The sequence below is a fragment of the Linderina pennispora genome, assembly GCF_002104995.1.
Source record: "Linderina pennispora strain ATCC 12442 chromosome Unknown DL89scaffold_5, whole genome shotgun sequence".
Classification (NCBI taxonomy): Eukaryota; Fungi; Kickxellomycota; class Kickxellomycetes; order Kickxellales; family Kickxellaceae; genus Linderina; species Linderina pennispora.
The window spans coordinates 1-12,423 of NW_024468253.1; the positions used below are offsets into that span (position 1 = coordinate 1).

Consider the following 12,423-nt stretch of genomic DNA (forward strand, 5'->3'; position numbering starts at 1 on the left):
CCCAGCCAAAGTCTTTTTCTCTTTCAAGCTCTCCAGAATCGGGATAACAAGCGTTATGCCCTCAAACGAGTACACGGCGGTGCCCACAAGCAGTGGGAACCGCACCGGATTGTAATGCATGATGGGCGCCGAACCATTCTGCGCGATTGACACACGTCGAAGCCAAGCAAGTAGCCCAGGCTGATAACGATCAGGATGTTGGCAACCATGGCAACCGGCGCAAAGTACCTGATCTGCCGGATCATCGCCAACGGTACAAACAACCAGCTGAATTAGCACCCAGAAATTGTGCCCAGTGTCGCCTGGCACCCTGTCAGCGTGTTAAACACGTTGCGCCAGTTTTGCGCGACGAAAATGGTGTACGCGCAGCACCCGCCAATTTGCGCCAGCACAATCGATGCGGTTACCGCTACTGCATTGTGCGCCCATACAGCTTCAGTCCGATTTCACTGTAGCTGCCGCCAACCTTCAGATACACCTCGGCCAGCAGGAGAATGCAGTGCCAGGCGTACGCTGCGACGCATATCATCAGCACACACGACGTCAGCAATCCGCCATTGTAGAATGCACGGGGAAGAACCAGAACGCCGGTACCGACAAACGCCTTCATGAGCAAAAAGAACGCCTTCTTGTTTGACGCCGATGACTGCAGGCTGCTGGCTGTCCGTCGCAGCGGTGTGCGCTCATCCCCTGCCTTCGTCCGCTGCTGCTGCCACAACCCGGCTGTCGAGGTACTCTTCGTCCTCGTCACTGAGGTAGTACCGCCGGCAAATGGCCATACAGAGCAATAAAGTCGATGAAACTCTCGGTCAACAGCCCCGGCGGCGCGAGTCCTTGGCGGCCAGCGCGCTCCTGCATGAACTGGCGCGGAACCCACCAGGCACGTTGATCTGATCACGGGTGTATCCCAGATTCCACTCCGAGTCGGAGTCCCATCCCGAAAACGACCGACGTCTGCTGACCGAGTCTCTGCGAGCATCCTCCGCCAGGGGCGCCTCACTATTGCTTTGCTGTTGTTGCTGCTGCTTCTGCCAGCGGTAAATTTGGTGCGTAATGTCGCCCGACGGCAGCGTAGGGTCAACCACCTCGCGGTTTGTGTCGTCAATGTCGTCGTTGTCGTCGTCATAGTACTCGTTGGTGTCACCTGCGTACCCGCTGTAGTCGTTGATACTGGTGTAACCAATCGACCCGGCGCGCATGTTCGACGACACCGAATCACGCTGCTTGCTGCTGGCAGGACGCGTGACCAGGTGCCGCTTCAGGCGCCGCGCAATTTCCGCCTTCTCCAGCTTCTTCCGGTGAATGTTGACGAGACGAGTCGCTGTCGTCGGCGTCGGCGACATTGCGCAGAACGCGGCTCATGGGCGACGTTGTAGTGTGGGACCGCGGCTGGACGATAGCAGAAGCTCAGTGGCCGCGAGAGACTCCCAGATATGCTGGCAGGCCGGCGGTCAGTGGGCACAGGTATTGAGGTGGCGGGTTTGTTTGCATTACATTGCAGGTGGGGATTGTTGGTGGGCTTTGCATTCAGGGGCAGCTTGACGTGCCGTCGCTGGTGCTCACCATGATAAGCAGGTATATTGTTCAAAGGAGTGCAGGCAATGAATAGAGATAAAAGAAGCGGAGGGACGAGGAAGGAAAAGGAGAATGGGGTGGCTCCATTGAGAGATGAACGCCTTGTTTTTATCCTCGGCAGAGGATATTTTCTCACAGCAATGTTTTTGCTCGATCAGGTGGTGCTCGCGCTGCTATCTGCCCGGCACTGCACGGCGCAGCCTTGACCCTGGGCGCGGGAAACCGCTCCCGATTAGATCCTGGCTAATCGGCGTGCTCTCACACTGGCATATCAAAAGCTGTCGTGGGAATGGTCTGAAAACTGCTCCTGGCCGGCAGCGCAGGCGGCTGGCGCACCCAAGCCTGCTGCTGCGGCTCGCGAAAAACAGCATGCCCTCATTTGGCAGCCCAAAGGGGGAAGAGGGCGTCACATGCTCAAACAGCAGGAGGTGTTTCGGCAGGCAGAGTGAGCGGCAAAGGGGTGAGCGGCAGCAAATCCTGGGTTGCGGGCTTATCTTCTTATCAACAGCCAGAGCCCAGGCGCGTGCACAGCGATTTGCCGTGCCGTCTATTTACTCTGGCTGCCCAATCGAGGACAGCCGGAGAATAAGCCCCCTGGTTAAAAGGACGCCGTCATTTCCCCCTTTCATTTTCCTCCTTCCCCGCAGCACACAGCGACTAGAGCATTCTTTAACCAACTCCTTCCTAACTCTATTATATACACACACACATGGCGGACTACGACGAAAGCTCATACTGGGACCAGTACGACTCGGCCGATTATGTTGAGAATATGATGGTCGTACAAGACCCCTACACGAAACCCAGCAGATACCGAGACACTCTACCCAACAGCGCCTATAGTGCATCCGAAAGCTCCGGCAACAGCAGCTACTGGTCAAAGTACACCGAGTCCCGGAATACCGGTGCTCAGGACACGCCACAGGAACCCACCGGCCAGGAGATGCGACGAGTGCTGGTGCTGCCGGACCGACTGGCCGCCATGTCGCTAGCTGACAAAGACGAGTCCACTGACCCCCAACCCACAGCACTGGAAGATTCCTTGAAGTCCACAGAACCCACACTGCTTGCAAAGGCAGCATCAGTATCAGCACCAGCACCAGCACCAGCATCGGCAGCGGCAACAATAGTGGAGGTACTATCATCGCCGCTGCGTGTCCCGCAGCTGAGCGATGGCGAAGATAGCGAGGAGATTGAGCCGATAGACTCGCCGTCAGGCCCGTGCTTCCAGGGCGTTAATCCTCTGGCACTTGCCGCTCGCCTTGGCTTCCTCAAGTCGCAGCTGGACCAAGCGGAGGAGCTCTTGGCATAAAGATAAATATCATTTGTGAATTGTGAATACGGAAAAAATTATTTTCAATGAAATGGGGGAAGAAAAAAACAAGTGAAAAATGAGGCAGTAAAATTTTTTTACAAGGTGTTGTTGTTGATGCTGGCCAGGCGCTCGCACTCGCGCTCAACGTCGGCTCTGCCAAACGAGGTTGGGAACCGTTTTGTTAGAGCAATCTCGGCCGTGGCCACGGTCGCCAGCGAGTCCAGCAGGCTAAATGTGGGCTCACAGAACCTTTTGGTTGGCTCCAGCGGTGGGCTGAGCTCGGCTGCCTTCATCAGGTACTCCATTCCCAACGAAGCCTGGATGCCGCCGCAGTTCATTCCCTCGTCACTGCGAATCACCACCACCGCCATCTGGGGCGACGATGGCACTGACGAATAATTTGACGATACGTCCTCCTCGGACATGGCACTGGCTGTCCGGTAGGATGGCACCAGTGCTGGCACAGGCGGCATCTGGCGCCCGTGCATCATCAGGATGGCCTTGGCGGCCTTCTCGGTTTGCTTGCGCTGCTCCTTGGCCTGCTTCTTGTTGCCCACGCCCGGAGTCCGTCGCCGTCTCTTGATGACCGTGCGCTTCATTGAGATGGGCCGCACGACGTTGTGAAGTTTGAAATACAGTCCGCAGGCGTTGCAGATTACGTTGCCCTCAGTGTCTCGCCTCCACAGCGGTGTTGTGTCGACACCACAGTTGAAGCACACAATATGGTCTTTGGCAGGTTCAGACATGACTAATACTGGAGCTGGAAGAGAGGTTGGAATATTGGAGTATCGAGGAGCTTGAAAAAGATAATAATACAAAAAACAAGGCGTGGAGATAATAAAAAAAAGCTGTGTGAAGGAGGAAGATAAAAGATGAATCGAACGACCTTAAATAATCTCGCAAAAACTGACGACGACGACATCGACGCCAGGCCGCAGTGCCAACCTTGGCATCATTGTGTTGTGGCCGAATGGGGGATTTTTGAGAACGACAAAGATTATTTTTATAAAAAAGAAACGCGTGACATGGGCTCGCAGTGAATGTTGCAGCCAGCCAGCAATTTCCAGTTCGTCAAAGACCCTTGTTTTTCTCACTCGCCGCCGCTCATTCTGGCACCACCACACCACCACCACCACCACCCACTCACCCATCAGGAGCGGCAGCAGCGGCTGCACTGCCACTCGCCAATCACTCTTTCGGAAATCAACCGCTCGCACCTAGTTTATTATTCAAAGCGTGTTCAAAAAGGGCGGTGGACCTTGCCAGAAGCTGCCGGAGGCGTTCGCACTCTCTTTGCAGCTCGTCCTTGTAGCTCTCTGCTTGCTGCTTTGACTCCAGAGACGCAACACTGGCCAGGCTGTCCAGCATCACCGAGTCGCCGTCGTCGTCCTGCGTCTGGCTGGTGGCACTGCTGGTGCTGGTGGCACTGCTGGTGCTGGTGGCACTAATGCTGCTCTTGCTGCTACTGGAAGAATCCGAAGCCAGCTCGACCGCCATCGCCAGGCTCTCGAGCCCACACAGCGTCGGTGACTCACACACTGTCGCATCGCTGTCGATGCTGGGCGACCGCTCGATGCGGCTGTGCTGCGGCGTTGTGCGGTTGCGGCGCTTGATGACCGCCCGCTTCATCGTCACAGGCCGGATCTTGTTGTGCAGCTTGTAGTACAGCCCGCACGCATTGCAGATAACGTTGCCGTCGGGGTCGCGGCGCCAGAGCGGCGTGTAGTCGACCCCGCAGTTGTAGCACGTCGGCGTCAGGCCCTGCTGCATCTGCTGCTTGGGCGACACCCGCTTGCGCTTGACCGCGTGTCCGTCCTGGCTCAGCTGCTTCTGGTTGTAGGCTGGACAGCCAGCGCACGACGAGCTGCCGCCTGTGCCGTCGCATTGGCCGTTGCCAGGGCACGTGCCGGCGGACTCGGTCTCAGTCGACGACGACTGCGATGGCGAGCAGCAGCCGCCAGAACACGACGAGCCGTCGCGATTGGCAGGCGGTGACGAGCGCTTCTTGATGGTCTTCTTGAGCGGATGCATGGTGTTGTACGCCTTCAGGTAGAGCCCGCACCGGTTGCACAGGTGTGCGCCTGTCGCCGGATCCCGCCGCCAGAGCGGCGTTGTCGTGGTCTTGCAGTTCATGCACGAGATGGGGCCGGCTGGCTGGCGGGCCACCCGCGGAGTGCTGGTGGGCTTGATGGTGCGGACAGCCGGCAGTGGTGCCGTGTTGGCCAGGGGTGCTGTTGCCGCCACAGGTACTGCTGCTGCCACACCGCCAGTCTGCTGCCGCTCGAGCTGCTGCTCAGGCTGTGTCGGGATAAGAAGCGAGGAAATGGAGAATGACATGGTTATTATTGTTTTTTTGCTACTATGTACAGGCGAAGAGTGTGGAAATTGATGCGGTGGAGGAATGGAAAAGCGCAGGTGAGGAGAAATCTGATGATGCGCTACGAGATTCTTCCACCCCAGCTATTTATGCCTCGCACTTGGCATCATCTTTTCCTTCACAGTGGGTTTATCTGACGAAAAGATAAAGAGCGCGGCGACTCAATCGGATAAGCCAGCCCCCGTCCCCCAAATCGCACCATCCTGCTCGGCTTTTCCAGGGCTTGGCTGATGATGATAATCTCGCTCGGAAATGCCGAGCACTCGTCGCACGCAGTAAAATAGATGACTTATTTTTCGCAATCTGATGAGAGCATGTTCCAGAATGATTTTCCGCTGCTCATTCTCGTCCTGTGCCTCAGACTGCACTAGAAAAAGTACCGCTTTTGGCCAATTCTGGCGGCCAATTCGAATACCCGATGCAGCAGCGCCTTAAACCAGCACCGGCTGCTCCTGTTTCACGCTGATTCCGGATTAGCTGCAGACTTTGGACGATGGAGAGTGCGCCCAATGCCGACTTGGGTTGGCGGCGACTGTAAACTCGCAATACTTGCATTTATATGCTTTTGCCAGCTTTACACAGTGGATATCAAATTGCAGCAGTTGATTAGGGTGATTTTGTGGACCAGCATAGACAAGAGTTTAGTATAAGGAACATACATTTTACTTGGTACCGTAGAGGGGATAAGCACATAGCGAGATGAAGAACCGTGCTGGGGTTATGATTAGGATTCAGCTGGACCACATTATGAGCAGTTTTACCTTCACTGTACCAGTATTCCAATCGCTCAGTTTGGGTGTTCAGAGAATTTCTTTAGCATTCTGCCGCAAAACTATAGAGGTTACTGAGGGTATGCCAATAATGGTAGAGTAGATTTGGCGCTATTTCCTGCAATCCACATGGCAGGACAATACTCTTGCCTGCATGTACTTTATCTATTTGGCAGTTCTGTGTTGACATTCGGGCAATCCCATTCCCTTCGCCACCATGTGCAGATTCAAATCCCCATCTATATAAACATTGTGAGCTGGAGCGGCCCCACCCTCTCTTTTCCTCCTCAGTATTTTCTAGTCACATTCATTCTATATTGGTCATAAACTACTGGACTCTCCTAAGGTCAACATATACTTGCCGGACTCAGCGCGGATACACTGAAAGTGCTGCTATATAAATAACCACTGCCTCCTTACGTTTGCCTGTTCCTCATTCACGCCTCTATACTGCATTTAACCATTCCATTAGTCAGTTTTCTGAATATATGCCACGCATTTTGAAGAAATTAAGCTAACTTTGGCGTTCCAGGAGGTGGTAAGATTGAAGTATGAGCTTTTCTGTCATATCATTCTCAAGATTTTGGACAAGGAGGTCAAAACCTATCCCTCTTCCCTAAAGGAATCACTCAACCGCCCTGCTAATCGAGAAAATGCTCTAAATGTTTTCAAGAAGATTGGAAAACAGCTATGTGCCTTTCTCCATGGTACGGAGATGGTCGTGGTAGAGGAGGAGGTGCAAGAGATTACCAAGATGTCCAAGAATATAATTGACTGATAAAGTGAATATCAAGAAAACCTTTGAGAGCAAGAGGGTAGTGGAGATGATAGAGATGGTAAGTATGGCCATCCTGGGAATAGAGCTGACCGGACTAGCTAGTAGTGGCATACCTTTTTCATTTGAGCATTTTCTAGCACTCAACTCTGGTCCTAGCTGCAAGCCGCAAGCCAAAGCTCATGGGTAGGCACAGAATATCTTTGGTGAAGCTACAGTATGAGCCCCAGACTTTGTTTTACTGGCATAGCTGCCTTATAAGGACGTACAAACACGCCGTTCAGTTAAACTAAGAATATTCCTAGTGATGTTATTTAGCTAGTCAGACAAATGTGAATACAAACACTATCGAGAATATTCGCAGTATCCAGAAAGGAGCCAACATGTTTACATTTGCAGACTATTTTGTAGCCCCTTGAATAAACATTATGCCACCATCGGTGTTGTCCTGGGTGCTTTGAGACTTGGTGAGCAGTAATAAATTTACATAGCACTACAAAACGTACATATCGCTCATGCATGCTTCTTTCAAACATTACTCGCCACAAAATTATCAACACAGCATATGCTTATTTCAGGAAATCCAACAATGCCGTACGAGGACGACCAGCTAACCAGGAAACTCAGGAGGATGGAGCATTTGATGTACGAGATAAGCTATGGCAACTACGAATTGCGGGAATGGGGCCAGAAATATTATGATAGCAAGTTGGCACAAAGCAAGCACCTCAACCACCACGGAACCAATGCCTATTTGGAGACAAATCTAAACAAGACCGGTGAACTGCAGCAGGAGGTCAGCCACGCTAATAGGATGCTCTTGGAAAAGAAGCACATGGTTGATGGCATGATCTGCGAGTTGGACAGGCTGGTCGCATCGGACCCGCATAATATTCGAGGCACGCATGAGGACGTATGGTCGAAGGATGCGAGAGATAGGGCGACTAAGTCTATTGAACTGTGATGTGTACCTCTACGCCAGGTGTAGCGTCGTGTATGTCTGGGTATGGTGGGCGGAACACCGGTGATTCCGACGTTTTATCCTTCAAGTGGGCTTTCCCTACGCTATTCGCTGGAGCATAGGTAAACCACAATGATATGAAGCGAATTCCTTCTACTTATATGCCAAGCAGTGGATGATGTAACTTTCGCCTAGCGCACAACAATAGAACACAGAATGGCTGTGATCTGTGGAAACAGATGTGGTTTCGGATCGCTAGAAAACGGCAAGGTTGTTCATTGACTCTTGGGCAAGTCTTTAAAGAGAGCATGGTTGAACGCTTTTGGATGACATAAAACTCACTATATCTGTTATGCCTAGGCCGGCATATCGCAAGCACACTGTAGCCAGCGGGCTCCAATGCGTCTCATCTCGATATCCTTTGTCCTCTGCTTCATTATTAAATCAGCTCTGCAGGAAGCGAACTGCTTGTCCATAGGACTTTCCTTCATCATGGACTTTCCGGGCCCTGGTGGTTAACAGTTGTCACACAGCATGTGCAAAGCCACTTCCAGCAATAGTACGAACAGATAAAAAAACAGAGGAGAAACGTATGTACTGTGCTCTTCAAGAACGTTCTCCATTCCCTGTGGGTAGAACCAGCAAGCTCAAGTCGGCATTGGGCGCACTCTCCATCGTCCAAAGTCTGCAGCTAATCCGGAATCAGCGTGAACAGGAGCAACCGGTGCTGGTTTAAGGCGCTGCTGCATCGGGTATTCGAATTGGCCGCCAGAATTGGCCAAAAGCGGTACTTTTTCTAGTGCAGTCTGAGGCACAGGACGAGAATGAGCAGCGGAAAATCATTCTGGAACATGCTCTCATCAGATTGCGAAAAATAAGTCATCTATTTTACTGCGTGCGACGAGTGCTCGGCATTTCCGAGCGAGATTATCATCATCAGCCAAGCCCTGGAAAAGCCGAGCAGGATGGTGCGATTTGGGGGACGGGGGCTGGCTTATCCGATTGAGTCGCCGCGCTCTTTATCTTTTCGTCAGATAAACCCACTGTGAAGGAAAAGATGATGCCAAGTGCGAGGCATAAATAGCTGGGGTGGAAGAATCTCGTAGCGCATCATCAGATTTCTCCTCACCTGCGCTTTTCCATTCCTCCACCGCATCAATTTCCACACTCTTCGCCTGTACATAGTAGCAAAAAAACAATAATAACCATGTCATTCTCCATTTCCTCGCTTCTTATCCCGACACAGCCTGAGCAGCAGCTCGAGCGGCAGCAGACTGGCGGTGTGGCAGCAGCAGTACCTGTGGCGGCAACAGCACCCCTGGCCAACACGGCACCACTGCCGGCTGTCCGCACCATCAAGCCCACCAGCACTCCGCGGGTGGCCCGCCAGCCAGCCGGCCCCATCTCGTGCATGAACTGCAAGACCACGACAACGCCGCTCTGGCGGCGGGATCCGGCGACAGGCGCACACCTGTGCAACCGGTGCGGGCTCTACCTGAAGGCGTACAACACCATGCATCCGCTCAAGAAGACCATCAAGAAGCGCTCGTCACCGCCTGCCAATCGCGACGGCTCGTCGTGTTCTGGCGGCTGCTGCTCGCCATCGCAGTCGTCGTCGACTGAGACCGAGTCCGCCGGCACGTGCCCTGGCAACGGCCAATGCGACGGCACAGGCGGCAGCTCGTCGTGCGCTGGCTGTCCAGCCTACAACCAGAAGCAGCTGAGCCAGGACGGACACGCGGTCAAGCGCAAGCGGGTGTCGCCCAAGCAGCAGATGCAGCAGGGCCTGACGCCGACGTGCTACAACTGCGGGGTCGACTACACGCCGCTCTGGCGCCGCGACCCCGACGGCAACGTTATCTGCAATGCGTGCGGGCTGTACTACAAGCTGCACAACAAGATCCGGCCTGTGACGATGAAGCGGGCGGTCATCAAGCGCCGCAACCGCACAACGCCGCAGCACAGCCGCATCGAGCGGTCGCCCAGCATCGACAGCGATGCGACAGTGTGTGAGTCACCGACGCTGTGTGGGCTCGAGAGCCTGGCGATGGCGGTCGAGCTGGCTTCGGATTCTTCCAGTAGCAGCAAGAGCAGCATTAGTGCCACCAGCACCAGCAGTGCCACCAGCACCAGCAGTGCCACCAGCCAGACGCAGGACGACGACGGCGACTCGGTGATGCTGGACAGCCTGGCCAGTGTTGCGTCTCTGGAGTCAAAGCAGCAAGCAGAGAGCTACAAGGACGAGCTGCAAAGAGAGTGCGAACGCCTCCGGCAGCTTCTGGCAAGGTCCACCGCCCTTTTGAACACGCTTTGAATAATAAACTAGGTGCGAGCGGTTGATTTCCGAAAGAGTGATTGGCGAGTGGCAGTGCAGCCGCTGCTGCCGCTCCTGATGGGTGAGTGGGTGGTGGTGGTGGTGGTGTGGTGGTGCCAGAATGAGCGGCGGCGAGTGAGAAAAACAAGGGTCTTTGATGAACCGGTGGATATGTAGGCTCTCAGCAAGTATCACGCCAACCAGAAATTTCTTTTTCATGCTTGGGCTATACATCAGCCGCGTGGTGTACACATATCAGGGTCATATATACTTTTCTTATCTAGACTAATTGAAGACAATGTTCAACAACACGAGATTCACTCGCGGCTAAGATCTCTTCCGTACATCCACCTGCTGGCCCAGTCAATGGCAACACGTGTCCTGTTCCTAAGCGACAGCAGCTCACTGAGGTAGGCCGACTTCCAGAACCAGAAGGTGGCCACTCCACCAGCAGTAATGTTGCGGTTGAAGAAGGGGAGGTCAGCAATAGCCTTCTCGCTTCCGATGTAAGCCAGCGATCCCTGCGACGAATACTTGAACGGACGAGTCTTTGCGTTCATCTGCAAAAACAGATCGGTGATGAGGTCATCATTCGACAGATGGTTGAACTTACGCGCCAACCACTTGCCCTGCTGCGAGGCGACCTGGGCCAGCGGAGCATATGACGAAACAGCACAGTCGCCGAGCGCCCAAATGTCCTTAGCACCCTTGACTCGCAAGTACTCGTCAACCAAGAGACCACGTCCGTTGGTCTGGACCTCTGGGAACTTCTGGCGAATCTTGTTGGTGATAGGCTGCGCCTTGATTCCCGTAGCCCACACCAGCAGTCCGTAAGGGATTTCCGACCTCGTGCCGTCCGGGTTCTGTACAATGAACGTCTTTTCCTTAACCTCCTTGACCATGGTACGTGTCAGGATCGAGATGTTGTTCTCCTTGAACGTGTCTTGGGTGAACGTAATCAGCTTCTTGTCAAACGCCGGCAGCACATTGGGCATAGCCTCAACAAGTGTAATCCGCACGCGATCCACCAGCTCTGGGTACCACTTGGAAAGATCGTCCTCCATAAAGTCGTGCAGCTCTCCAGCGTACTCAATGCCCGTTGGCCCGCCACCCACGACGACCATGTGCAGCAAACGGTCGCGCTCGGCTTCGGTAACATCATCGAACGACGCCTTCTCGACAGTGTCCATAAGACGACGACGGATCTGGCGCGCATCGGCCATCTCCTTCAGGAAACAGGCATGCTCCTCGACACCTGGAGTGCCGAATGTGTTGACAGTGCCACCAACACCTACGACCAGGTAGTCGTAGTTGAGCTTGAACGGCTCTTCGTCCACCTTGCCCTTGCCAGTCAGGATCGCGTCCGAGTTGGTATGGCGCTCGAGCACCAGCTGCTTGGCATCAACATCGATATCAACGCACGCAGCCTCCAGGAACTTGACCTCGCGCTCCTTGTGCCTCGTCAGCAGACGCACGGGCTCCATGATCGAGCGGTTCTCAATAGTGCCGACAGTGCAGCTGGGCAGCAGCGGTGTGAACAAAAAGTAGTTGCGCGGAGATACAACAACGACATTAAAGTTGGTTGTATCGAGGTTTTTGAGCAGAGTTGTGCTGCCCCACCCTGTACCCAAGAGAACCAGAGTCTTCTTTGACGGGTCAAACGGCATTTGGTCGCTCGGGTTGCGGGTCGTGTACATGCTCCAGCCCATAAATCCTGCCGTGCCGAGTCCGACGGCGTATACTGCGCGCTTGATCTGGCGCAGCCGGGATGTGCGCGGCTTGGCCTGCTTGTTCAGCGTAGACATGGCTTGGCGCTGAGCAAAGGTTGTCGCCATGCGACTAAGACGAACACTTGTCCTCGCAAACATGATTATCTAAAAAAAAAAAAAAAGGGCAAGAGGGAGTTCTGCGGATCTAAAATAAGAACCAAAGAAATGAAGCAATGTGGAGACAAGAAACAAAGGTCCAGAGTGCCTGGACCTTGACGCCGCGTCTATTCTTTATACTCTGAAGAAAAAACAGTCAAAGCGAGCCGCGGAAGGGCGCAGACAGCATGGAGCGTGGCACCCAGCCTGGACTTTATCTGTGACTCGCCTGCAATGGTGGAAAAATATTTTTTGGGGGTAGAGTGGGCGCACTGACGGGCTCCGGACACTCTGACTGGCTAGCCTAATCTCCGAAAGCAACCATGCCCTGCCTCGCTCCCCCTGCCCGCCACTCCCTCTTTGGCCGGACAACGGAACTGCATCGTTGCTCGCAGCCTCCGAGGGAGAATATGCACGTCGTCTGGGCTCTGCAGAGCCGGGTGGTTTTCATCCTTTTGCCGTCGGAATCTT

At 53.9% G+C, this 12,423-nt stretch overlaps 6 protein-coding genes across 6 annotated transcripts; 2 read left to right on the forward strand and 4 right to left on the reverse strand.

The window, feature by feature from the left end:
* Positions 1-48: 48 nt before the first annotated feature.
* DL89DRAFT_266646 (uncharacterized protein) lies at positions 49-1,552 on the reverse strand (the record flags this gene model as incomplete). The annotated part of the gene is given in 8 exon segments (XM_040887159.1): positions 49-138; positions 189-267; positions 310-412; positions 451-694; positions 720-743; positions 763-861; positions 885-1,357; positions 1,396-1,552. Coding segments are annotated over 8 exon segments (1,269 nt in total), but the record flags the coding sequence as incomplete, so codon positions are not given.
* Positions 1,553-2,284: 732 nt separating this feature from the next.
* Positions 2,285-2,887, forward strand: DL89DRAFT_292111 (uncharacterized protein; the record flags this gene model as incomplete). Its single annotated transcript, XM_040890259.1, has 1 exon — positions 2,285-2,887. The coding sequence occupies one exon, from the start codon at positions 2,285-2,287 to the stop codon at positions 2,885-2,887; it is 603 nt and encodes a 200-aa protein (XP_040744007.1).
* A 569-nt stretch (positions 2,888-3,456) lies between these two features.
* DL89DRAFT_216494 (GATA-domain-containing protein) lies at positions 3,457-3,606 on the reverse strand (the record flags this gene model as incomplete). The annotated part of the gene is made up of 1 exon (XM_040884315.1): positions 3,457-3,606. A coding segment is annotated over one exon (150 nt), but the record flags the coding sequence as incomplete, so codon positions are not given.
* A 427-nt stretch (positions 3,607-4,033) lies between these two features.
* DL89DRAFT_321929 (glucocorticoid receptor-like (DNA-binding domain)) lies at positions 4,034-5,510 on the reverse strand (the record flags this gene model as incomplete). Its single annotated transcript, XM_040891310.1, has 2 exons — positions 4,149-5,510; positions 4,034-4,070 (listed from the first exon to the last, which is right to left on the reverse strand). Exons 1-2 carry the CDS (start codon positions 5,225-5,227, stop codon positions 4,034-4,036), a joined length of 1,116 nt encoding a protein of 371 aa, XP_040744009.1. The 5' UTR covers positions 5,228-5,510.
* A 3,187-nt stretch (positions 5,511-8,697) lies between these two features.
* DL89DRAFT_266650 (glucocorticoid receptor-like (DNA-binding domain)) lies at positions 8,698-10,117 on the forward strand. The gene has a single exon (XM_040887160.1). The coding sequence runs from the start codon at positions 8,981-8,983 to the stop codon at positions 10,085-10,087; it is 1,107 nt and encodes a 368-aa protein (XP_040744010.1). The 5' UTR covers positions 8,698-8,980; the 3' UTR covers positions 10,088-10,117.
* Positions 10,118-10,404: 287 nt separating this feature from the next.
* On the reverse strand, positions 10,405-11,951 carry DL89DRAFT_234217 (NADH dehydrogenase; the record flags this gene model as incomplete). The annotated part of the gene is made up of 1 exon (XM_040884942.1): positions 10,405-11,951. The coding sequence occupies exon 1, from the start codon at positions 11,920-11,922 to the stop codon at positions 10,405-10,407; it is 1,518 nt and encodes a 505-aa protein (XP_040744011.1). The 5' UTR covers positions 11,923-11,951.
* Between the last annotated feature and the right edge of the window lie 472 nt (positions 11,952-12,423).